The following is a 25,932-nucleotide window of genomic DNA, read 5'->3' on the forward strand; positions in this document are numbered from 1 at the left end:
TGTCAGAAAATTCATTTTATTTTTAGTTGCATCGGACTGCCACACCCACAATTCCAGCACCCCAGCCACAGAAATCTGCAATTGTGGAGAATAAATATGGTAAGTTTTGTCATGCCATTACCTCCAACCCTTTTTAGCTCACCTCAACGAAGTTGGGGGGAGCTTATGTGATACCCTCGGCGTCAGCGTTGGCATCCCAGGTTAAGGTTAAGTTTTTTGGAGCAGTTTTCTTTTTAATTACTTCTGTGTCCTATACTGATTAGACATGCATGGAAGATGGTTTTAGCGTGTTTTATTGTACCAGACAAAGTTTCAGATGCTGCAATTTCAGCAAAGGAATTACCAGGTTAATGTTTTTGGAGCAGGTTAACATTTTTGGTGCAGTTTTTGGTGTGGGTTTCATTTCCAAGTAACTATAAGCCCTATGTTGACCAAACTTGCATGGATGATACATCTAAGGATGCATACTACCGTGCTTGCTTCGGATGCTGAATCTGACCTACATTTTCCGGTTGAGTGAACAGGTTAAAGTTTTTGGTGTAGGTTTCATTTCCAAGTAACTATAAGCCCTATGTTGACCAAACTTGCATGGATGATACATCTAAGGATGCATACTACCGGGCTTGCTTCGGATGCTGAATCTGACCTACATTTTCTGGTTGAGTGAACAGGTTAAAGTTTTTGGTGAGGGTTTCATTTCCAAGTAACTATAAGCCCTATGTTGACCAAACTTGCATGGATGATACATCTAAGGATGCATACTACCAAGCTTGCTTCGGATGCTGAATCTGACCTACATTTTCCGGTTGAGTGAACAGGTTAAAATTTTGGTGCAGGTTTCATTTCCAAGTAACTATAAGCCCTATGTTGACCAAACTTGCATGGATGATACATCTAAGGATGCATACTACCGGGCTTGCTTCGGATGCTGAATCTGACCTACATTTTCCACTTGAGTGAACAGGTTAAAGTTTTTGGTGTAGGTTTCATTTCCAAGTAACTATAAGCCCTATGTTGACCAAACTTGCATGGATGATACATCTAAGGATGCATACTACCAGGCTTGCTTCGGATGCTGAATCTGACCTACATTTTCCAGTTGAGCGAACAGGTTAATGTTGTTGGTGCAGGTTTCATTTGCAAGTAACTTTAAGCCCTATGTTGACCAAACTTGCATGGATGATACATCTAAGGATGCACACTACCAGGCTTGCTTCGGATGCTGAATCTGACCTACATTTTCTGGTTGAGTGATTAGTTAAAAGTTTTTGGTGCAGGTTTCATTTCCAAGGAACTATGAGTTCTTTAATGACCAATCTTGCATAGATGATACATTTAAGGATGCATACTTCCAGGCTTGCTTCGGATGCTGAATCTGACCTACTTTTTGTGGATGAGTGAAAATGTTAGTTTTGATGCATGTTTCATTTCCAATAAACTATGAGCCCTATAATGAGCAAACTTGCATGGATGATACATCTAAGGATGCACACTAATGGACTTGCTTCGGATGCTGAATTGGACATACATTTTTCAGATAGTAGACAAGGTAAAAGTTATGGTTGCAGGTCTATTACCAAAAACTATAAGGCTTATATAACATTGTATAAATGAAACTTGCACAAATGCTGCTTCAAGAGATGAAAACTCTCAAATTTGCTTCAGATGCTGGATTTTCATTACATTTTCATGAAGAAGTAGTTTAAATTTTTTATGTAGGTCTATTTCAAAGTATCAGATCAAAATTGCTTTTGAAAATATTTTCATTTTTGGAATGTATACTTTTTGTTGGTTAATTGTGTGACTTTGCCTTACTTAAAGACAACATTCGTTGAGGTGAGCTCTGTAATCTCTGATTACCTATGTTTTATAGTGGTAAAATGCTCAGACACATTTAAAACATGAATAATTTTACAATATTTATTAAGGTTTATCAGCTCTTTGTCCTCATTTCATAGCAATATTTTTAACATTGCAATATGAAAATTAATTCAGTGTAAAATATAGATACTATTTGTGATTGCAGTTGATCAGGTGATAGCCCTATACCCGTACACAGCTCAGAATGACGATGAACTGACATTCCACAAGGACTCTGTGATTAATGTTGTCAATAAGGACGATGCTGATTGGTGGCAGGGGGAGGTAAATGGAACAGTCGGAATGTTCCCCTCTAACTATGTCGGACCCCTGGTCTCTTCTCCTCCTCAAGAAAACACATGTAAGTAAAATTGCTGTTTCTTAGAATTAGTTGGCATGAACTGTACAGTGCTAATATATAGTTGATTAAGTACAGATAACCCTAGAAATGTTTTTATGGATTATGGTTTGAAGATAAGAGGAGAAACAGATTTATACAGAAATTTATTTTGAGTGATAGAAATGTTTCACTGTTATTAAAGAAATGAAAACAATAGTGAAATCAAATAGTTTAATACAGTAAAACTCGGTTATAACGAAGTCACTGGGACCTAAGAAATCACTTCGCTTTATCCGTAATTCGTTATAAATGTATAAGAAATTCTTTAAATTTATTTAGCTGGGGATCCAAAATGACTTCGCTATATCCGTAAATTCGCTATATCCGTGTTCGTACTGAACGAGTTTTGCTGTACCTGAGTTTGGTTTTATCTCAACTAATTTAACTATGCTAAGTAATGAATAAAAACTATGTGTGAATATTTCTGTCTATCATTTTATATACTTGTAACCAACATCAGTATAATGTGTCACTTCTATCTAACCTTAGCTGTTTTTGTTGATTCCAGGAGGAGTGACAATCGGAGTGATTCGGGGAGCAGTACAGTTTGTCTGACCCCACATTGACCTCACCCCTGACACGCCCCTCCCTCATTCCACCCTACCCCCACAGTGCATTAAATGCCACACCCACACAAAATATGCCTACCTTATACATTTTGCACAAAATGCAAATAAAATTTGTTTTTCAGTGCATAACATCAGATTTTTTGGAATGCTAATATCTGATTTCAGTTTATTTTTTGGCCATCAAATTCTCTTGGTTATTTATCCTTGCTGAGATTCAGAAAGAGGCGGGTCAGACAGACTTAACTGGCCACACCCCCTTGTCACATGTCACTTTTCTGCAAGGGGAATAACTCTTTGACATCTACTTTATAATAGGCTATTTTGTAGGGGGTGTGTGCACTAATGCTAATAATGGGGAGTAAAGAGTTGATGTTTTGTACATGTGTACTTAGATTTCAGTTTATGTGAATATTTTTAAGTGTTGTGAAAAATCTGAGAATTATTATCTTATAATTTGGTGCAATTTTCAGGCCATTGTGATAGTTGAATGTTATTAAGTGTAATAAAGCTTCAATACCAGTGTTTTGTCTGAGAGGCATTTTCAAAGGAAAAAGTGTAGAATGGATAAGCTTTTCAGCTGAAATATGCCTTAGCTGAATTAATGCAAAAATTGTAAGCTACTTGTATTTATTGAGTGCTTCTCAATTTTATTGCAAAGGGTTTGACTATTAACCATTATACAATAGATATGATTTTACATTTATTGTAAATATATATTTTAAACTTTATCATGTCTATGACGTGTGTAGTTCATCGTTGGTAGACATATTTTTATCATTTCAATACAGTACTAAATTTAAGTTCATACCTGTTACTTGATTTTTTTGTCACCAAATCCTACTTTATTGAGATGTTTGTGTTGTATTGTTGACATTTTTTAGCATCTCTGTTATTGTTAAGTTTTTTAATTCCTTAAAGATACTCAGTTTTTTTGCCAAATAGTTCAGCTGCACATGTGAGGTTAAACTGATTGTGTACATTGGAAAAGGCAGAGGATGTGTTCACACTTGCAAAGATATCACACATGTACTCACAATATCAAAATTGATTAAAAGTCATTAATATTGAAGAATATGGTCCATAAGTTAAAAAGCATCATTTTCATTAATTAAGATGATTTTACTTTCAGCTGCCCTATTTTCAATTTGGTAAAAAGTTGTGGTGTAAGGAATGCATGATTATTTTGTAAACAGATGAAAACTGTATTCATAGACATGTACATGGAGAACTTAGTATTTAAGTTTATCAGCCGGACAGAGACTTGTTTACCCTTTACTCATAGATTGCTAGAAAAAATGTGAAGCTTAGTCATTTTTCACACAAAAATTTGATGCCATCCAACATCTTTGTCATGTTTATCAGTAAGTGTTAATTATTGGGGTATATGTAGATTGGTTTATGTATGAATAGTATGATTTTGGCATTACATTTTTATGTGATTAAATCATAATCAAAGCTATCAGGACTATTTAATATACTCTATGACAAACATAATATACATGTAGGGTGTAATTTAATTAGAAAATATACAGACCATTGGCCAGTCCTGCTTTCAGAAGTCTGGATTTTTTTTTTCTACAGATATGATTGGAGCTTATTGATATTATTCAACCAATCAGCGATTAGGCTACATTGCAAAGCTAAAGTAAAAAGTCTTTTACAGATTTTGCTTGATTCGACTTGGGAATGAAACCTACAATTGAATAGAGAATATTCAAAGATACTATGCGGTTCTATAATTAGTTGTGGTGTCATCCAACTTTTAGTTAACATTAACAAGCCTGACTTTTGATAGCATGATAGCCAGGATTTTGTGAGTACATACTAAAGCAGATCAGAAACCCTTGGCTAGCAAAGATAAAAAAATTGCAAAAAGATTTTTTTAGAAGTATTCTCTTTTTAAAGTGTCTTGCTGAAAAAGATGATATTTTAAAAACACAGCAGTATTATGCTCTTTTGATGATGACACTTTTAAATGTTTATTAATTGCTTTGTTTGGTATGATTTCTATTAGCTTTAGGGAGTTAAACACTTGGAGTTTCAAACCTTTATAGTATTGTACAACAGAGCGGTGAGTACATATGCACTCACAAATTATATACATGTACATGAGTATTACATTATAAGTATATGTGTAAATTATAAAGTAAATGCTTGGTACTTACTATTTGTCTGCTATATATTTGGGATATACAAATGCATAACAATGGGGCAGTTTGAAAAAATGGGTTTTTCTTCTGTGAGAAAATAGGTAATTATTACAGACAAATAAGCTACAAATTTTATAGCAAATCCATAATAAATTGAAAATGAATCCCTATTTTTTTTTTACTGCTTACATGTATGTTTGTGTATTGAAATTTAAGAAAATTAAAACAGAAGTTTAAACATTTGTAAATGTATTGCTAATTTTTGAAGTTAAATAGGCCAAAACATACTTGTCACATGGGAAGAAATTGGAATTTATTTATTCAAGATAAAATAATCCCACCAGATCATTAAAGTGAAGTCAAAATTTTAAAGATTTATAATTTTTTTTCTCTTTTATGTGCAATATAGATTACATGTAATGTGAAATACATGTGTAAGCAAATAAATTTTATTTATAGTGGGACGATATATAAATATTTAACAAAAAACAATCTGTAAAGCTCTTTTACTAACTAGATTTTGTTGTAATAAGTAGTTATTTTTTTTTAGCAGTATAGGAATAATTATGTTGTAAAATTTTATCCAGTAAGTATATAAATGTGTTTTATTTATTGAAGTGCTTGTTATAAATTCCCACATATTTTTTAATGGACTTAAAAACAAATAAACAATAAATGAAAAAAAAAACTATTTATATGGGAATGATTTTTTTAGTGCAGTTTTTTCACAATTTATTACTAAATTAGTAAAACCCAAAACTGATCTTTCTTTTGTTTGGCAATATTATGCAAATTCTGCTAATTGTAACTTGTATTTTTATGAAAAAGTCAGAGTAGTTATGTTGAAATATTGAAGTTTTTCAATCAAAGATATTTTCTCTGAATTACATGTACTTGGTATTTAACTGTTTAGAAAAATATGATTATTTATTTTAGTTTAAAAAAAGTGGATATTCATAGTTGAAAGATGCAATAGATTATGCAAAGTTGTTGGTGTGATATATATGAAGCCATATTTTACGTTCAAGTCTCTGAAAACTCTTTGAATGATGTATTAACTTTGTTAGCTGAAGAACCAGTATAGGACTTGTTGATTTATATTGTATTTCCAAAAATATTTTGAAGGTAAAAAGAATGATAATATTGTTGAGGGGTTGTCATGGAGACAGGTGCACACTCCCTTGTATCTTCAATAGTAGTTTATATATGTGTTCATAGCTAGCAAGTCAATAAATTCATTAAAGCAGTCATTTTAGTCTTGTCTTCTTCAAATCGGTTCTGGCTTTTACCTCTTAAAATAAAAATAGAAAATATAGACAGTGTTTGAAAGTGTGCTCACATTTGGGTCTTAGTTTGTCACACTCTTCATTAATAAAATTATTGTAAAAAATAATTTTGTCATGTATTGAAAAATGACAATTTAATGGAGAAACCCCCAGATATTTTCCTGTCGAAAATTATATTTAATTCATACTTTTCACATAAGAGAAGAGGTATGACTGAGGATTGGACCAGTAATAGACACTGACTATGGATTAAATAACTTGCATGATTTTAGTGTCAAATTATAAAAGGTTACAATTCAAATATGGGTAAGGAAACATTCAATTTAATTGTTGGGGGGGGGTGTCAGATTGTATATATTTTCCCCTTAATTAACTTTATTTGTGTTATATACTTACTGTTATTTATTAAATGACAATTCTCACTCAATATACATTGTTTGTAATATTTCAACTATTGCGGTAGTCTAGCCAGATCACTAGGATTACATAAATATATTTTCAGTCAAGGACAGATTATTTCCTTCTTTCTCCCCTTTTCAAATCAAATGGTCCTCCCCATGAAGTTTTAAAATTCAGTGCACACGAGGTCAAGTATGATTATTTGCAGTTTCCATATTATGTACCCCCAGGGGGCTTCAACAGTGGATGTTAATGAAGAAGATTCTGAAATGTTAGGATTTTTTCACTGAACTACCAGTTTTTAGCTCACCTGAGCCGAAGGTGTCGTCCGTCGTCTGTCTGTCTGTCCGTTTGTAAACTTTTCACATTTTTGACTTCTTCTCAAGAACCACTGGGCCAATTTTGACCAAGCTTGGTACAAAGCATCCTTGGGTAAAGGGGAATTTAAATTGTTAAAATAAAGGGCCAAGTCCCCTCACAAGGGGAGATAATCAAGAAAAGACAATAATAGGGTGGGGTCATTAATAAATCTTCTCAAGACACTGGGTCAGAAAAGCTGAAACTTATGTGGAAGCATCCTAAGGTAGTGTAGATTCTAAATTGTTCAAATCATGACCCCCTGGGGAAGGGCGGGGCCACAATGGGGAATCAAAATTTTACATAGAAATATATAGGAAAAATCTTTGAAAATCTTCTTCTCAAGAACCACTTGGCCAGAAAAGCTGAAACTTAAGTGGAAGCATCCTGGGGTAGTGTAGATTCTAAATTGTTCAAATCATGACCCCCCAGGGAAGGGTAGGGCCACAATGGGGAATCAAAATTTTACATAGAAATATATAGGAAAAATCTTTGAAAATCTTCTTCTCAAGAACCACTTGGCCAGAAAAGCTGAAACTTATGTGCACATGGAAGGATCCTGGGGTAGTGTAGATTTCAAAATGTCTAAATTATGATCAGTGGGGTAGGGTGGGGATGCATTATGTATTACAAGGGGAAATCTGGTAAAGAACAGAATGGTCAAAGGATTTTTTCACTGATGTGGCCCATGGGCCTCTTTTTTTTTTAAACTGACATTTCAATTCCTTTACTTAAAATTTAGGCATTTTTGACTTGATGTGTTGAAATGCAAAAATATATAGTGCTTTAACAGAATTACATAACTGAAAGTACACTGTAATATAAACAAGAGGAAGAAAATATGACCTCAAATTCTGCAAAATATTATGAAATGATCACATTTTTTATAATTCTTTTTTTTTTTTTTATTAAATAATCATAAAAAGGAGGAAATTACTCCTTAAATTAAATTCCGGAGGAGAAGAAGTAGGAAACATGTAATGTTATTAAGTGCCTCAGGATGTGGGGGGATTTAATTGATTCTTTGAAGTGTGGCGAACTTGCAGTGCATATGAAACAATTCATGAATCATTTCTACAGCATGTCTGCATTTCAAGTACAGTGATGCAACAGAAAAAAACATATCAAGCTCTGTAAACAAGTATTTGTGAAAGCTATAACAAGATGGAAATACTAAACACAATAATTGGTAAGGACCTTAATAATAATACTCTATAGTAAAAATGTACATAATTGAAATTCAGAAATAAGTTTAACTGGATACAAAAAGTGAACAGGAAATGGATGTACACAGTACAAATTGCACAAAACTCTGCCATGCATGTTAAGCAAAATTACTATTTTTAAACGGCCATTGATTTTTAAAACAACATGATATTGGGGAGAATAACAGATCTCCATTAAATCAATTATATAATTGGACTTATTCACCCCAGTTTAAGAATAGTTCAGATACAAATCACATCTATTGTTTTAATACAGGATGTAATATACTACTATTATTAAATATCAAGTCAAATGTGTATTATGCAGTGAACTTTGCTTTAAAATAAACTTTTTATGTAGGGATTTCCATTATTGATCTTTCCTTGTCAGTGATTAAATGACATACTATGTGTTTTCAGGGTCCAGTGATCCCTCAGTCCTGGCCCAGACCTCCTCTGTGGAGAGTAAGAGACAGAACTATATACACGAGCTCATCAACACAGAAGAAACCTACATGTCAGACATGTCTATAGTGCTAGATGTAAGTTTTGATTGCAGACTTTGAATATTACATCAATTTGGCTTATATACTATCATGTGTTAAAACAAGGTTAAACTTCATACAGAGATGGAGAAAAATTACATTTATTCTCCTTAACTTAATCTTTTATATAACAAAAAATATGACAGAAAATTTCATGCCACCCAAGTGGGGCAGTGATTAGAATCCTACAATGGGATCTGGAGATATAGGTCCCCTGAATAAAATTGTATGAACAAAGGTTCAGAGAGTGCTATGATGCAAAAAATTCCTAAGAGGACATAAACAAACAAACAATGTTCTGCACTGTAAGGAATCTATGATATTGTGCCACTTTATATTCTTACTAAATGATATATGTTAATTTTGTTTTTCAGGCTTTTTATCAGCCAATGGCTACTGCGGAAGTCATGACTCCAGAAGAATTAGATACAGTTTTTGTTAACTGGAAAGAACTCATTTTGTGCAATACTAAACTTCTCAAGTAAGTGCAACTTTTTTTATTTATGCCAGGTTACTTTAATTAATTAATACATTTTATGTTTAAAAATCAAGTCATTTCAACTACTAATTTGATAAGACTGTCAAGGAATTGTACTTTTTGCTTCATTTTCAATTGACACAATTAAAACTTCAAGCATTATTACATCTATGATATGTTGGTAATATTTTGAATTTTACGATGGTACCTAATTAGCTCACCTCAACGAAGTTGGAGGAGCTTGCCTTATGTAATACCCTCGGCGTCGGCGTCGGTGTCGGCGTCAGAGGCCCGGGTTAAGGTTAAGTTTTTTGGAGCAGTTTTCTTTTTAAGTACTTCTATATCCTATATTGATTGGACATGCATGGAATATGCTTCTGATGTGTTTCATTGTACCAGTCAAAGTTTCAGATGCTGCAATTTCAGCAAAGGAATGACCAGGTTAATGTTTTTGGAGCAGGTTAACATTTTTGATGCAGTTTTTGCTGTAGGTCTCATTTCCAAGGAACTATAAGCCCTATGTTGACCAAACTCGCATGGATGATACATCTAAGGATGTACACTACCAGACTTGCTTCAGATGCTGAATTTGACCTACATTTTCCGGTTGAGTGAACAGGTTAATGTTTTGGGTGCAGTCTCATTTCCAAGTAATTATAAGCCCTATGTTGACCAAACTTGCATGGATGACCAAACTTGCATGCTGAATCTGACCTACATTTTCTGGTTGAGTGAACAGGGATGCACATGTTGACCAAACTTGCATGGATGATACATGCACTTCAGATGCTGAATCTGAACTACATTTTCTGGTTGAGTGAACAGGTTAATGTTTTTGGTGCAGGGTTCATTTCCAAGATACAATGAACCCTATAATGACCAAACTTGCATGGATGGTACATCTTAGAATGCATACTACCAGACTTGCTTCGGATGCTGAATCTGTCCTACATTTTCCATATGAGTGAACAGGTTAAAGTTTTTGATACAGGATTCATTTTCAAGTAACTATGAGCTCTTTAATGACCAAACTTGCATGGATTCTACATCTAAGGTTGCATTCTACCAGGCTGGCTTCAGATGCTGAATCTGACCTATATTTTTTTCTGGATGAGTGAAAAGGTTAAATTTTTATGCAGGTTTCATTTCTAAGTAACTATTAGCCCTATGTTGTGCAAACTTGCATGGATGATACATCTTAGGATGCATACTAATGGACTTGCTCCAGATGCTGAATTCGACATACATTTTCCAGATAATGGGCCAGGTAAAAGTTATGGGTGCAGGTCTATCACCAAGAAACTATAAGGCTTTAATAAACCAAACTTGCCCAAATGATGCATCAAGGGATGAAAACTCTTAAACTTGCTTCAGATGCTGGATTTTGATCACATTTTCGTGATGAAGAACTAGTTTGAAGTTTTTATATAGGTCTATTCCAAAGTATTAGATCAAAATTGCATAAATTTTGCATTTTGGAGGTACACTTTTTGTTGGGTAATTGTGTGACTTTGCCCTACTTTAAAGACAACATTCGTTAGGTGAGCTCTGTAATCTCTGATTACCTATGTTTTTTCTACTAAAGTTGAATTTTGTCACAAATTTGTAAATATGTTTCATGTTATACTTTTCCTAGGTCAGTACGAGTTAGGAAAAAGATGTGTGGGAAAGGGCAAGTCATTCAGATCATTGGAGATGTTCTTTGTGAAAATGTAGGTACATACATCACCAAATGTTGAATATGAGTAAACTTTCCTATTATACAGGAAGATAATAGATGAAACCAAACATCTTATTTGTGTTATTTTAGATACCCCACATGACCCCCTACATCAGATTCTGCAGTTGTCAATTGAATGCTGCAGCACTGATACAGAGATACACAGAAAACAGTCCAGAATTCAGAGAAATCCAAAAGGTAGGTTTATAAAAGGGAAATAATCCAAAGAATTGTTTGTAAATGTACATCCAAAACTTGTTTGATATGTATGTTTTTGTATATGGAGAAACTGTAATGTGACTTTTTTTTTTACTCATACAAACAACTGTTACATTAAATTACAACTTACAAGTTGTAAAGGATCTTTTAGACCTATTGAAAATATATGTTTTGAATGTATACCAGATTATTAATATGGTTTATTAATTTTTATTACTGATTTTCAGAAATGTGTTCAGAATCCCAAAACCAAAGGGATGCCCCTCAGTAGTTTTCTATTGAAACCAATGCAGAGGATCACCAAATATCCACTCATGATACAGAAAGTAAGGTTTTGATGTTTAAATAAAGAAATGAGGGTGTTTAGAATATGTCAAATGTTAGTTGGTTTTAAAGGATGTTAAATGAATGTCTTATATTTCACTAATGACTCTCTATAAATAAAAAAAACATACATATTAATGTTAGCCTTAAAATTTTTTTTCAGAAAATAAACAAAATTAAATCACAAAACCTTACTTGTTCCATTATCCAATAACTTTTCTTTTAAGATTAGAAACCACATACATGTAATGTTTTCAATATTGGGTGAACATTTTCAGATTCTACAATATACCCCAGAAAACCATCCAGACCGTCAGAACCTTGAGGATGCCCTCGCTAAGGCAGAGGAACTGTGTAATCAGGTCAATGAGGGGGTGCGGGAGAGGGAAAACTCAGATAAGTTAGAGTGGATGCAGAGTCATGTCCAGTGTGACGGCCTTCAGGAGGTAGTTACATACAATAAAGTCAGTCCTTCTTTACTTTAAGAAATCAGTTTTATAAAAAGACATATAAAAAAATAAATTGATTTTTTCCCCTTTAATTTCAGAAACTGATTTTTAACTCTGTGACCAACTGTCTAGGACCCAGAAAACTACTTTATCATGGAACTCTGTATAAGGTATCAAAAAAATTTTTTTTTCATTCCCATTTGCTGTAGTTTTAATACATACAGGGTGTTTCACAATATATGTCACACATCTAAATGGGCATAATCTGAATATCGAACATGATGCCAAAAATACCAAAGCACTATAGTTAAGGATATTGATCTAAAATTATTATATTGCAAAGTATCGGGAAAATTATAATAAACCATGAAGTAACTGATGATATAATCAATGATGTCATAAAATCAGCTGTTCTCAAAATTTAGTAAAACTTGCAGCAAAAATTTGTGTGTATAAGAACTGTGCCTTAAATATTTTACAGGGGGAGATGATAAAAAATAACTAGACCAGAAATAACTGTCTGAATAATTAAAGGGTTTAAATGAAAATATAATGTAATGATGAAAGACAGTTAAACCACCCCACCTCTACACCCTACCCCACCCCCCAAAAATCAAGAAGAGATGAGAACAATATCAGAGGGAAGTCAATCATTGAGAAAACCTCATGAAAGTCATGTCTCAGTTTAGGGAAATGGTTTGTAACAATGGCAGTGTGTGTAATGCAGTGTGTCTGCATACAAGATTTCAAATGACATTCAGAACTGGGGATAAAGTTTGCAAGATTGACTGAAGGAAGATCAAAGAAGTGGAAACCAAGTAACACATACCGGTATTTCTGAAACGACACATTTATTTAAATGCAACAACTTTATTAAATAAAAATAGATATGCACTTTGGTTCTAAAAAGCCAGATATAAAACAAGAAAAGTCTCAAAAATCTTGTTAAACTTACAAAACAATGATCAGAAATTTAAAAGCATTAGTCCCTTAAATTATTTAGGGCAATGTTGGGAAAACACTTGGAGAATAACATTTAAGGATTTGTTGCCATAGTAACTGAAGTGGAGAATTTTGGATACTTCTAACTCAAAAAAAATAATTTTGAATATATGCTGATTAAAACGATATATAAAATGTATATGTAGCTTTTGTTGCCTATCTGTTAGATGTGTGACATATATTGTGAAACACCCTGTATGTTGTTTTTACTTATCATTTATTACAAATTATGTTTATAATGAATTCAAATTGTGTATCCCATGCTGTTCAACTCTGCTGTCAATTGGTTTAATGAAACATGGACATAGGAGCTCAGATTTTTTATTTCACAAACAAAGTAGTTCTAGGAAGTACTGTCTTTAATTCATCACTTTTTGCTCAGCAATGTAAGGAATAAAATAGATCGTGTGATACTTGACAATATTGACAAACTGTTATTATTCACTTTTCAGGCCAAAGGTCACAAAGAGCTGTGTGGCTTCCTGTCCAATGATTTCCTGCTTCTGGCCACGCCCCTTGGTAGTGCTACCTCATCTTCTTTGTTTGATTCCAAAACCAAGGCTCAGTATAAAATGTATAAAAGTGTAAGTAAAGCCTAACTCAGTACAAAATGAACATAGGGGTAACATAGCTCAGTACAAAATGTATAAAAGTGTAACATAGCTCAGTATAAAATGTACAACAGTGTTATAAAGCTGTAAGTGTAACAGAGATAGTATAAAATGTATAAAAGTGCTAGACTAGTGTAACAGATCAGTAAAAAATATACAGAGTGTGAGTGTAACATAGCTCAGTATAAAATGTATAAAAGTGTAAGTATGACATAGCTCAGTATAAAATGTATAAAAGTGTAAGTAATATAGCCTAACTCAGTACAAAATGAACATAAGGGTAACATAGCTCAGTATAAAATGTATAAAAGTGTGAGTATAGCCTAACTCAGTACAAAATAAACATAAGGGTAACATAGCTCAGTATAAAATGTACAAATATGTAAGAGTAATGTAGCTCAGTACAAAATGTACAAATGTGTATCTTAGCTCAGTACAAAAGCTAGGTCAAAAATGTTTCTGCACAATGTAGGTTAATTATTAGTACCAATCTATAGACATTTAAATTATACATAACCTAAAAATAAGATTATCTATGACATTTACACAAAGGTTCTGTAAAAAAAAAAAGTGTTCACATAAAAGTTTAATAAACATGAATATATCACAGTCATATCATATTCAATGCATGGATACATACTTATGTTTTCTCATCAGCAATATTACTCCAGCACTTTGTTGAAATCTTCATTATTTGATTTACAGCCCATATTCCTGAATGAGGTGATGGTGCGGAGGTTAGGAGAGGATGACAATGACTGTTTACTACAGGTGTCACATGTAGACCGTGTCTACAATCTGAAGGCTCCCAATCTCACAGAAAGGTGAACTACTACTCAAAATTACAATTTAATTTAATAAATACTGCAAAGGCGAATTCTTTGCATAATTGAGATACAAGTCTTGTATACTTGAATATTTTATCACTTTACAGTGTTGAGGGGTGGGGGTCCCTTTTACAGTGACTTTTAAATGATGTTTCTTAAATTTGTTCAATTTAGAATTGATCCAGTAAGAAAGGATCGAGTTTAGTGAAAGTGAGCTAACAAAAAATTATCGATTCAATATTTAAAAGTTTGAAATGCTTAAATTGGTTTTAAAAGATGTAAACAAATTCAGGTCACAAAATCAGTTCACTAAATTCTTAAGTTTTTGTATCCCTAAAATTTTGAAAGGAAATTGATAAGAATTTTGCCAGGAATTAAAATAATCTTTTGATATAATCTATGAATTTATTATATAAATTTGTGTGTTCTTTTCACTACATTAATTATGAGTACTCTATTTTCCTGCCCATTTCAGGGAGTCCTGGGTCAGACATATTGATGCTGCTTCTAAGCTCTTCCTTGACACAGAGAAAAAGAAAAGAGAAAAGCTTTTCAACTGTAAGTTTTGTCACTGTTTATATACTTATAGATAAAACAAACGTCTGAATTATATGGTTACAGTGTGAAGTGCTCCAATACATGTACATGTATATCACTTCCTTCTGACTTAATATTCCATAAGACATTGAAAATGTGGATGAGATCATTGCAAAAGGCCAATTACCATTTATATTCTGGTTTTAATACATAATAATAAATTAATATAGACATTTGAAGTTTGAACTTTTAATGGATTAATGCCATATTTTTGAAAGGAGGGAAGTATAGATTATAAGGCAGAATATATTACCTGTTAAATACATTTAACCTACTGAATATTGAAAAAAAATTAAAGAATGTCTTTTAATAGTAGAAGTAGATTGTACCTGAAGAACTGTGTATATGATGTAGGTGTGTTTTATAAGAACAAGTTTTGACATTTTCCCTCTCCACTTGACAGTGGGTCAGAAATCCCACATGATGGGTAGGCTTTTGGTGATTATCCAGGAAGGGATTAACCTCGCCCCCACAGCTGATGGTAAGACCCCCGCCCTAGAGCCCCAAGGAATTCTCGGGTGGTACTAATCACAGCAGAGAATGTTCCCTTCTGTTAGCTTGGTTATACTAATCACCCTATAGGACAGTTGAAGGCTTGCCACAGTTGATGTTGTTTTATTTTCAAATTGATGTTGTAGCAGTTTTTTCTAGAAAAATATTTAATGCATGAGTTCAGACATAAAGAACAAATGAAATTATTTTTCATTTTATACATTTGCATCATTCAGAATGGTTTCTTGATTTTAAAAAAAAGTGTTGGGATTAACTTGAGCAAAGATTTCATTCTCCATCGATAATCATCAGAATTTTGTGTGCTGCCCTAGAAAGGGTAACATGGTATATTTCTCAGAGAGATGACCAACAAGCTCCAGTATGCTGGATAGAAACAAGTTTAAGTAATAAGTGTAATTTGAAAGTATTATTTTTCTTGCTTTGAACATTATAAGTTATCAGTGTTAGAAGTGTTTCCCACACAGTGAAAAGTAACAGAAGTTAACTCTATAGAAACAGTACTGTAGTATACAGGTTGCATGCAGAGTAATGAATCCCTTATTTGAGATGAAGAAAATTTATACAGCAACCTTAAGAAAGGAAAAATAAACAAACAAAAGAAAACAAGAGATTACTATAAAGAAAAGGGGAAAACAGCATTGTGTTTTTCAAAAAATGTAAGTTCTTGTATGCCAAATTGCTAATTTCCTTTGACTCCTTCAGCATCACTCTGCATGCAAACAAACACCTGAGTTTGATAGAAATCAGGACACAGTTGCTTTAGCTCCCATTATAGATTTAGTCTAATGCATGTTGTGTGTCACAGAAGTATTTCAATATTTTTTTTTCTTTCTGTTTCCTTTTTTTGTGCATGATGTTGACTACCCACAATGCAGTGCGCAAGATTAATGGCGTTGGTCGGTTACTGGTTGTGCTGCAGGAGGGTTGTGATTTACAGGCCAGTGATGTCAATGGTAAAACTATATCAGCAGCATGATTATTGATATTAAGACTAGAATGCATTTGTCCTATTTACTTAATCTATAATTTTTCTTCTCTGAAATTACAAGAAAAATTTCATTGTAGAATCTTACTACAAAACTGATGTATTGCTTTTAAAAGTTTGACTAAATTATTGAGACATTAGAAAATCACACAGTAATATTTACTGAGACCATGATAAAATGTGAGAAAAATATCTTTAGGATAATATTTAATGCAAAAATTACAATACAAATTAAATCCAGATTTGAAACTTAATTCTTTTTTAAAAATAAAATACACATAACGTAATTTTTTTTGTTAATTCTGAAGGGGAAAAAATTGCCATAATTGTACCAGATTAATGTAATAAAATAATAATTCTTTGTTAAGTATTCAGTATATATGATCACATTGCAATAATCTTTTTTTACAATGTAATACAGGAAAGAGTGACCCTTATTGTGAAGTCAGTATGGGAGTACAAGAACACAAAACCAAGGTCATCAATGCAACCTTGAACCCTCGATGGAATGCCTCCATGCAGTTCACCATCAAGGACTTAGAACAAGATGTGTTGTGTATTACTGTGTTTGACAGAGACCTGTTTTCTCCAAACGGTAAGTTAGAAGTAGTTTCTCTAAATCAGGTACGTACTGTTGGAATCAATTTCTGTTCATGGGGGTCAATGTTTTTGGGTAACCAAAACTTTTTACCAGTTGATGAATAGATAACTTTGTGGGTAAATCGTATATACAGAAGATTCCCAAGATTAGCAATGATTCAAATTAAAAGTAATTGTACACTATTGTGTTTATTAGGGAACTTTTCATTGGTAATTAAGGTTTGAAGATTTACAGGTTAATTTTCTCAAAACTTTTGCCAATGGTCACTCTTGTACGAAAGACGAATAGGGCCACATAAAAAAATATTTTTATCTCGTAATTACGAGAAATGTCTCGTTATAACGAGAAAAGATCTCGTTATTACGAGTTAATTATCTCGTTATTAGAGACAAAGATCTCGTAATAACGAGAAAAGATCTCGTTATTACGAGTTAATTATCTCGTAATTATGAGAAAAGATCTCGTTATTACGAGTTAATGATCTCTTAATAACGAGAAAAGATCTCGTTATTACGAGTTAATTATCTCGAAATTATGAGTTAATTATCTCATTATAACGAGAAAAGATCTCGTAATTACGAGAAAAGATCTTGTTATTACGAGTTAATTATCTCATAATTACGAGAAAAGATCTCGTAATAACGAGAAAAGATCTCGTTATTACGAGTTAATTATCTCATTATAACGAGAAAAGATCTCGTTATTACGAGTTAATTATCCCGTAATTACGAGGAAAGATCTCGTAATAACGAGAAAAGATCTCGTTATTACAAGTTAATTATCTCGTAATTACAAGAAAAGATCTTGTTATTACGAGAAAAGATCTATAAAAAATGGTGCGTTAATGTAAAATGGATGAACCTACGGAATTCATAAAATTAGTAAAAGAAATATCGGAAGAAGGAGCAAAGCAGATGGAAAAAGAAAACGTTTCATTTTTCTCTTTAATGTCCTGACACTTTTTGATATGCATGTATAGCTTATTAAACATTGCAGGATCTCATTGTTACTCAATCCCAGATAGTAGCACAATTTGATAACTTCGTCCTCTTCACACATTTTTATGAAAGAAAAAATTCCAAGATAATGGCATAAATATATATTTATAATCATATCGTAATTACGAGATCTTTTCTTGTTATAAAGATAATTAATTTAATTACGAGATCTTTTCTCGTTATGAGAAAATTAAGTCGTAATAACGAGATCTTTTCTCGTTTTTACGAGATTTTTTCTCGTAATAACGAGATGATTAACTCGTAATGATCGTCAAAATTAACTCGTTATAACGAGATCTTTCTCGTTATTACGAGATCTTTTCTCGTAATAACGAGATAATTAACTCGTTATAACGAGACTTTTCTCGTTATTACGAGGTCGTAATAACGAAGCGGTATTACGAGATCTTTTCTCGTAATTACGAGATATTTTCTCGTAATAACGAGATAATTATCTCGTAATAACGAGAAATATTTTGTAATTACGAGATAAAAATATTTTTTTATGTGGCCCTATTCGTCTTTCGTACTCTTGAGTAATGATTGAAACCAGATAATGCAAGCCAATTCAGGAAGCCAAAAAAGCATTTTATCTGAATATTTAGTCTAGATTTCCTTTAGATTTAAACATTTATTTCTTTCTAATTAATATTGGAAAATTAAGCAGACACACATGTAGATACCTGAATTTTGATAACTGCCCCATTTTCTTTTGCAGACTTTCTTGGGCGTACAGAGGTGAGAGTCAATGACATTTTAAAGGAATCCCAGACACGTAAAGGACCAATCACAAAGCGTTTATTATTACATGAAGTTTCCTCGGGGGAAGTCGTAGTCAAACTAGATTTACAGCTTTACGAGAACACATGACCAGAGCAGATGAAGTAGGACATGTGTTTGTTAAAGTCATATATACAGCTTGTGAATGAGTTCGGAAGCTGGACTTTGTTTTAAATTAATTTCAATGAATGAGATTGTAGACCAATTCCATAAAAGATTTTTTTAAAGTGATGTCAAAATGCAGGTTATTTAACTATCACCATCTATGGTCAGCTGCTAGCTAGAGATGTGACAGTAATGTTGAAGTATGTCATATACAGTGTATTAATAAGATTAAGGTTTCTAGATGATTATCATGTAATAATTTCTCAATGGCAGTACAGAACACACTTCTTAAAGAAGATTTAGAAAAAAAGTGCAGTGTTTTTTGACTGTTTAAATTTAGGGTCATGTCATTGATCAATGCTGAAGGCAGGTGTGAAATTTTGGGACCCATGCAACTGGGTTACTTTTATAGTTTCTTAATAAAAATATATTGCAGAAAAGTAAAATATTTATATTAGTAAAGTGTTTTAACATGAAAATGATTGTTGAAATTGAAACATTTCTTCCAATAAATATGCGCTAAATTTTATTCACTATGTAAGACTCATTATAGTAATTGAATATTTTAAAAATTAAAATTTGTAAAATCTGACAGAATAGAGCTTTTGAGGTATTCTTCAACATGTTCTGTTAATTGACTTTGCTTTTGATAATTGTTTTTTACAAAAATGATGCATAATGGAGTTTAGCATTTAATTTATAGAAGGTTATTTTTTTACACTGTACATGAAACAGGTCATTGTCTTGACAAACTATAGTGCAATACAATCCTTATATATTTTTTTTATTAATGACAGTTTGACAGGAGTCATATTATATATGTTTATACATATATTCATGTAATTCATCTAAGTCAGTTAGACCAAAATGAAATTAACATCTTTTGTGATTGTGTTTTTGTGATATACTGGGAGCATTTCAAATTGGTTTTAATAAACACAGTATGATAAGTGTGTGTATGTTTCATCATTTGAAAATTTCTACCAAATAAGATCTTTAGAAGAAAATTAATCTTCCACTGGAAGTGTCTAATGTGAAATCGACTTGTCATGCCCCCTTAATTAAAGAATCAGGGGTATACAGTTTTGCCTAGTCCATCTGTCCGCAAAAACTTTAACCTTGCCCATAAATTTTGGGTGGGTTGGACTATGGCATTCATATTTCACAGGTGTGTTCCTTGTGACAAAACCTTTTTACAGCTGTATTTGATCTCCTGACATTCACCTTAAAGTTTGACCCACTTTTACAAAAAATTATGAAACTTTAACTTTGGCCATAACTTTTAAATAATTAATGTTAGGGCCTTATACATGTACTTCACACTATTTACTGTGACAAGACCTTTCAATGGGCATAAATATAATATTTTTTAAGAGTTTGAACAACCTTAAAAATTAAACTTGGCCATAACTTTGAACAGTGATTACTATGACTTTCTTATTCCACAGGTTTATTCCTTATGACAAAGCCTTCCTCTGGATGCCAACTATTTTGATCTTGACTTTGACTTTCATTTGAGAAACTTCCATCCTTACCATAGTTAAGCTTCCATATTGGGCATCCAGAGTTTAATAAACACATCTTGTTATTATAAAAAATGTTGAAAGACCCCCCCCCCCTTTTTTTTTTTTTTTTTTTTTTTGCTGCATAGAAATAAGGGTAATGTATGTATAAGTAAAAACTGATATTGAAAGAAGTTGCCCCCCCCCCCCCAAAAAAAAAGAATAATTACGTTCGTCCTTAAGAAATAATGTGAAAGCAAAATTAAAATTCGAATTATTAAGGGACTGATTTCCATGAAATCTAAGCTCATAAGAGACGCCATATATTCGGAAAACCCGATGAGTCAAAATTACAGGCCTGCTTAATAATGGGTGTTGTCTAAACATTTAAAAGTAACGTTTCAAGTGCATGTTTCTTATGTTTATTCGATGTAAGTACGATCAATTATAAGTTTACTGTTAATATTCACTTCATGATAATTGATATCAATTTTTAACCCTTTCGACGCCGAATAACGTTACGTCTATAACGTCATGAATGCCATACTATGACGTCAATCCGGACGTCAAACAATTGCTTCACAAAAAAGCATCAAATTGGTTATAAAACGAGCACCTGTATAACCAAGATAATAGGATGTTCCATGTTGTCTTGGAAAATGCATGCTATATATTTATGTTATATTAATTTATACTTTTTTTATACCAATAATTTTTTTTAATTGGCATAAAATAAAATTTAAAAAATATTTATGTCTGTAGCTAGCATACTCAAGATAAGTCTTTAAAAACTTTTTCATATTTTCAAATGATATATTGAAATTCTGATAATTGTTATAAGTGTATACTACAGTGTACACTGTCACATATTTATAATTTGAAATAAGAATATAAATCAATATACAATTACAATATATGTAGTCACTAGTGTTTAAGTTGTTAAAACTTTTTTTTAAAATAACAAACTGATAACATATCCTCTTTGTAAACTCAATAAGTGCGTAACATTTGATTGACAGATATTGTTAAATAATTTACTTAATATACATATATATTTGATTTTGCCACCGTCAACAAAGTTAATCAATGTGTTTAGCTAAATTGCTATAATACTCGTACTCTCTAATTTTTACGAACATAAAAAGATGTAGCTCCTAGTCCCATTCGTTTTAGTTAAGACAGCATTATGACAGACGCAAGCCCTGCAATAAATAGGTTCGAATTTATCTGTAATAAGAATATAAATATAGGTAATAAATAAATCCCGCTCTCTCTCTGTCAAACACACACACCATAATTAGATTAAATGCAAGGTAGTTTCATAGTGAATAGAGTAATCGTTTGTTATATGTGTGTTCCAACTACGCCTCAAAATTGATCCTCGTGTGAAATTTCCTAAAGCATCCCTCTACACAGAGTCCGACCCTGCAGTCCTCACACCACCACTGAATTCTTGTCTTCCTGAATTCGCCTCCATGTCCCGCACAAACAGCACATCTCTTACGCTTACCATCTGGTATTTTGGACGGAAAGTGCCTCTCGGACAATCTTGCCAAGGTTCTGTGTTGGATTGGTATCAAACGCAGCTGTCTGTTCCTACTACCCTGTCGAAACCCTCCAATAAGTTCTTGGCAAAGCTGCTGGTGAAACTTCAGATGATCCATTTTGTGTTGTACAATGAAGGAATCTCGGTAGCAAATATAGGCATTTACTACAAAGATATTATCAGATAAAATCATTCCGACTTCACAAAAATATTTTATAACAATTTACATTCCGAACAGCTTTAATCAAATAATATTATGTTTTATATACATGGAAGTGTATGTTAAAGCATATACCTGCTGCGGTTACAAGAGAGTGAAATAGGAGTTTTCTCCACATCTTTAAACTCTTGAACTGTGGCTCAAATTGGAGAATTAGTTGATCTCCGAGATCGACCCCTCCCATCGTAAGATTGTACGTATCTATTATGGCAGGAATAGAAACTTCGCGACCCTTTCCATTTGTTGTTTGTATTTGCCTATAAATATGTAGCGCTTTTAAACTTGACTCATCCTATAGATTTGATATTTTTAAAATATTTTAATAAACTAAAAATAAAAGTGTACAACCGGTATATATGTAGAAAAGCAAGTGAATTACATGTACATGCATATGTTTCAATTTATGATGAGAAGCGATTACGTGATGATAAATATAACTTGGTGTAAAATACTATCGAAAGGCTGGCAACTAGTCATAGTTTTCGTTTAATTTCACTAACATTTGAATACAGATACCAAATTCTAAGAGGTAAAGGTAATATAAAAAGCTATTACAAACCCTATGAAAAAAAATGTTTTCATCACTATTTAATTTCATTACAAACCAACAGAGCTACAGTCTCAAGAGATTCATTAAATTCAATACCTTGCAGAACCAGTAGTGGTCAACAAAGATACAACTTTCCTGTCCGCCCACTGTACAGCCATCACTCCAGCACGTGTCTTAACATTCACATCTCCTCTCTGCATTGCTGGGTTCTTAAAACTGGAAGGCATATCCTTTCGAGACTTGATAACTGTTCCTGTACTATGGGTGTCCTTGTCCAAGAGATCGTATACCAGTCTGGGGCTGGTGAAAAAACTGTCGAAAGTGACATGATGCTCTTTGTAGAAATGGGGTTCCATCAAGTCCATTACTGCCTGATAACCCTACAACATATACGAGTTCGCGTGATTTTCACTTAGTGTTCTTTTTTCGGTGTGTGTGTCGGGGGGGGGGCGTTTTGATAAAAAAAAATGCTATGTAATTAATATACTATGGTATTAATTGATCTTATACCCTTTAGCTTGTAAATATGCAATCTGCTAAAAAAATCTTTTAGTTATTTTTTAAAATCACAAAGTCTTCTAAGCATTGAATTAATTGACAAATAAAAATTTGCCGCTGTTTGTTAAATTCCTCGAAATAAAATCACAGTTTAGCAAGATATACAAATAATAGAAAAGACGCGGAACAGAATATTTCGACTTGTTTTTTTTTTTTTTTTTTTTTTGTTTTTTTTTCATGGAAAAGACATTTCAAATCTACATAAGCCCGTGTAAATCAAATAGCGGAAAATCAGTTTCAAGTTCTCGCGGAAAAAGCATGCCAGCTAGAGTACTCACGTAAATGCATGATGCTTGAGATTTGAAAACAAAAATACAGAAAAGCAGGACCACACCCATAAGTCAAGATCAGAGCACGTGACTTAACAAATAGCTCTACTTGTAGGATACTGCATCATCGCAGTGAGAATATACTTTTTTAATGAAATATCGTGTCAAATACTTTCTTAACAGTTACAATTATTATTATTCTGTCAAAAGCACTTACTTGTCCGTTCGGACTACGTCGCTCATTTCTCCTGCCTTTGTATACGTTAATGTGATGAGTGTACCCAGAAGTGGAGTCGGACAGCACCCAAAGTTTGATCCCCCATCTGTGTGCCTTCTTATTTGAGATGTATTGTTTGAGTTGATGCCTTCCTTTAAAACCTACTATTCTTTCATCTACACAAACATCCCGGTTAAGCCTTTATTTGAAAAACAAAATAAAATCCTGACAGATAAATAAGTTTATAATTAAAAAATATGTGTTAACAGGAAGCTCTCATTTGCAGATTTTTACTGAATTCTTAAAAAGAAATTTAAAAAAAATTGACACATAAAAGGGGGGGGGTATTAAAAACAATAACCTGACTGCGTTTAACATCAACATTCTGTCGTTCAAAACTTTACATACGAGTACTTAGTATATTTATTCACCGACACCAGGAGGATATTCAGTTATTTCACATTTAAATAATATATAAATATCATACCATGACAGAATATGAAGCATTTCTACCATAGAGGTACAAATCAAAGATGCACAATACAACAAGTAAGATATTTGTGAAAAATACAGGTTTTGTAACATGTACGAAATGTTCGAACGTCAAATATCTTTGGATCCACATGTAGAAAATTACAACAATAATGGCAGCACAAAAAGGGCTGAATACTGAGATATATATAAAATTTTGTTCACATTATAATTTTTAACTTCGATTTGCTCATTTTCCTCGTGAGGAAAAAATTAAGATACATGTATCTATGTGTATATGTATTATATTGAAAACATACTTGTAATTTCGGCTGAAGGTTTCGTTGAAAAACTCAATGATTGGAGAAATTTTGTGAAGTGGATCATACCCAATTTCCCCAGGTTCTGCTGCCGTTGTGTTATCATTGCAATGGAGAAACTGCAGTATGGCTTGAAATCGATTTCTAGCCATGATTTGGGAAAAATTTGGAGTTTCCATTGACCAAGCACGTGTATTACTCTCCCAGTAAGATTCATATGTTGGTTTCTTCACTACCCCCATGCTCAACACAATGCCCATAAAAGCCAACATCTCCTCTCGGGTTACGGGATACCAATCACGGAACCGTGAATGTGGACCTAAAATCATGGGGGGCCTGCTTCTTCTTGATATCTCCTGATCTGCATAACGGTTTGTCTCCCTTACAAGAATTTCAACAATGTCGTGTTGATCATGCTGGAGAAACTTCATGAAAAACTCCAAACTTGACATACCTGGATCAAAATTGACGGGCCCTGTTTCTTCTTGGAAATCAGGGTCCGGCATGATAAACGAGCTAGGATCCACTACATTAAACCACGGACCTCGAAATGTAGTAAATTCTTCATTATCATCATCATCGGAATCGAACACGTCCGAATCTATGTCAGAAGTAATGTCCGAATGGTGCGCCATACTTTGTTTTTTTCAACGCTAGCGTACTCACTCATAACCTGACGTCACAATTCAACGTCAACGTAACAAAATGACGTCATATAAAGACCAGTACATATACAAAAATAAAGGCCTATACTTGCGTCAAAATTTAGATATGACTTTGTTTAATTACACAAAAGATAAATGGTAAATAAAAGATAAAGTAAATATTTTTTTGGAAAACGACATTTTTGTCGGTTTGGCGTTGACATAGTAAACGACATTTTTGTCGCTTTGGCGTCGAAAGGGTTAACTATTTCGTGCATACATGCGTTTTTACTTTTCTCTTGACACGATAAGAAAAGGTATGTACGTTGTACTGTTATCCTTTGTCATGTGCAAAATGTAAAATGGCTACAAGGGGCATTTGGATATTTATACATTTATTCTTTCTTTTATATAAAAAATCTTTTAAATCACACGAAATTGTCCGAGGCTTGGCATCTTTCCCCCTGTTTGGGATCCAGGGGTCAACTTTGCACTGTAATGTCGGAATTGAAATTTACACATGTACACGATAGTTCTACATGCATATTTATTAACTAGCTAGATCTATATACTTAAAAAAAAATTAAAAAATAAAATTAAGGATTATGAAATTTACAGTCACTCTTTACCAAGAAAAGATTTGTTGTAAATCATA

At 32.8% G+C, this 25,932-nt stretch overlaps 3 protein-coding genes across 3 annotated transcripts in view; 1 reads left to right on the forward strand and 2 right to left on the reverse strand.

The window, feature by feature from the left end:
* The window catches only part of LOC134280670 (intersectin-1-like), a 46,511-nt gene extending 26,977 nt beyond the window's left edge, over positions 1–19,534 (forward strand). The window contains exons 27-42 of the mRNA XM_062763111.1: positions 27–99; positions 2,027–2,221; positions 8,647–8,768; positions 9,146–9,252; positions 10,886–10,961; positions 11,060–11,167; positions 11,416–11,514; positions 11,791–11,958; positions 12,060–12,131; positions 13,416–13,547; positions 14,280–14,398; positions 14,877–14,959; positions 15,402–15,479; positions 16,387–16,464; positions 16,918–17,091; positions 18,814–19,534. Of these exons, the coding sequence (XP_062619095.1) occupies positions 27–99; positions 2,027–2,221; positions 8,647–8,768; positions 9,146–9,252; positions 10,886–10,961; positions 11,060–11,167; positions 11,416–11,514; positions 11,791–11,958; positions 12,060–12,131; positions 13,416–13,547; positions 14,280–14,398; positions 14,877–14,959; positions 15,402–15,479; positions 16,387–16,464; positions 16,918–17,091; positions 18,814–18,965 (1,836 nt within the window). The 3' untranslated portion in view covers positions 18,966–19,534. The remainder of the gene's footprint in view (positions 1–26; positions 100–2,026; positions 2,222–8,646; positions 8,769–9,145; positions 9,253–10,885; positions 10,962–11,059; positions 11,168–11,415; positions 11,515–11,790; positions 11,959–12,059; positions 12,132–13,415; positions 13,548–14,279; positions 14,399–14,876; positions 14,960–15,401; positions 15,480–16,386; positions 16,465–16,917; positions 17,092–18,813) is intronic.
* A 2,222-nt stretch (positions 19,535–21,756) lies between these two features.
* LOC134280644 (piggyBac transposable element-derived protein 4-like) lies at positions 21,757–22,411 on the reverse strand. The gene is made up of 2 exons (XM_062763085.1): positions 22,324–22,411; positions 21,757–22,193 (listed from the first exon to the last, which is right to left on the reverse strand). Exons 1-2 carry the CDS (start codon positions 22,364–22,366, stop codon positions 21,844–21,846), a joined length of 393 nt encoding a protein of 130 aa, XP_062619069.1. The 5' UTR covers positions 22,367–22,411; the 3' UTR covers positions 21,757–21,843.
* A 476-nt stretch (positions 22,412–22,887) lies between these two features.
* Positions 22,888–25,268, reverse strand: LOC134280657 (piggyBac transposable element-derived protein 4-like). Its single transcript, XM_062763097.1, has 3 exons — positions 24,634–25,268; positions 23,843–24,041; positions 22,888–23,178 (listed from the first exon to the last, which is right to left on the reverse strand). Exons 1-3 carry the CDS (start codon positions 25,266–25,268, stop codon positions 22,888–22,890), a joined length of 1,125 nt encoding a protein of 374 aa, XP_062619081.1.
* Positions 25,269–25,932: the final 664 nt, after the last annotated feature.

The sequence above is a fragment of the Saccostrea cucullata genome, unplaced genomic scaffold, assembly GCF_032062105.1.
Source record: "Saccostrea cucullata isolate Sc308-1 unplaced genomic scaffold, CSIRO_AGI_Scuc_v1 ctg842, whole genome shotgun sequence".
NCBI classification, from domain to species: domain Eukaryota; kingdom Metazoa; phylum Mollusca; class Bivalvia; order Ostreida; family Ostreidae; genus Saccostrea; species Saccostrea cuccullata.

Bases quoted from the DNA above. Each gene is read 5' to 3' on its own strand.
- LOC134280657 (XM_062763097.1), bottom strand. From the start codon at position 25,268: ATGGCGCACCATTCGGACATTACTTCTGACATAGATTCGGACGTGTTC. The intron at 24,042-24,633 runs GTATGTTTTCAA...TTTCAAATAAAG, and splicing joins ACCTTCAGCCGAAATTACAA to GCTTAACCGGGATGTTTGTG. The intron at 23,179-23,842 runs GTAAGTGCTTTT...TATATGTTGTAG, and splicing joins GACGTAGTCCGAACGGACAA to GGTTATCAGGCAGTAATGGA.
- LOC134280644 (XM_062763085.1), bottom strand. From the start codon at position 22,366: ATGTGGAGAAAACTCCTATTTCACTCTCTTGTAACCGCAGCAG. The intron at 22,194-22,323 runs GTATATGCTTTA...ATATCTTTGTAG, and splicing joins CTCTCTTGTAACCGCAGCAG to TAAATGCCTATATTTGCTAC.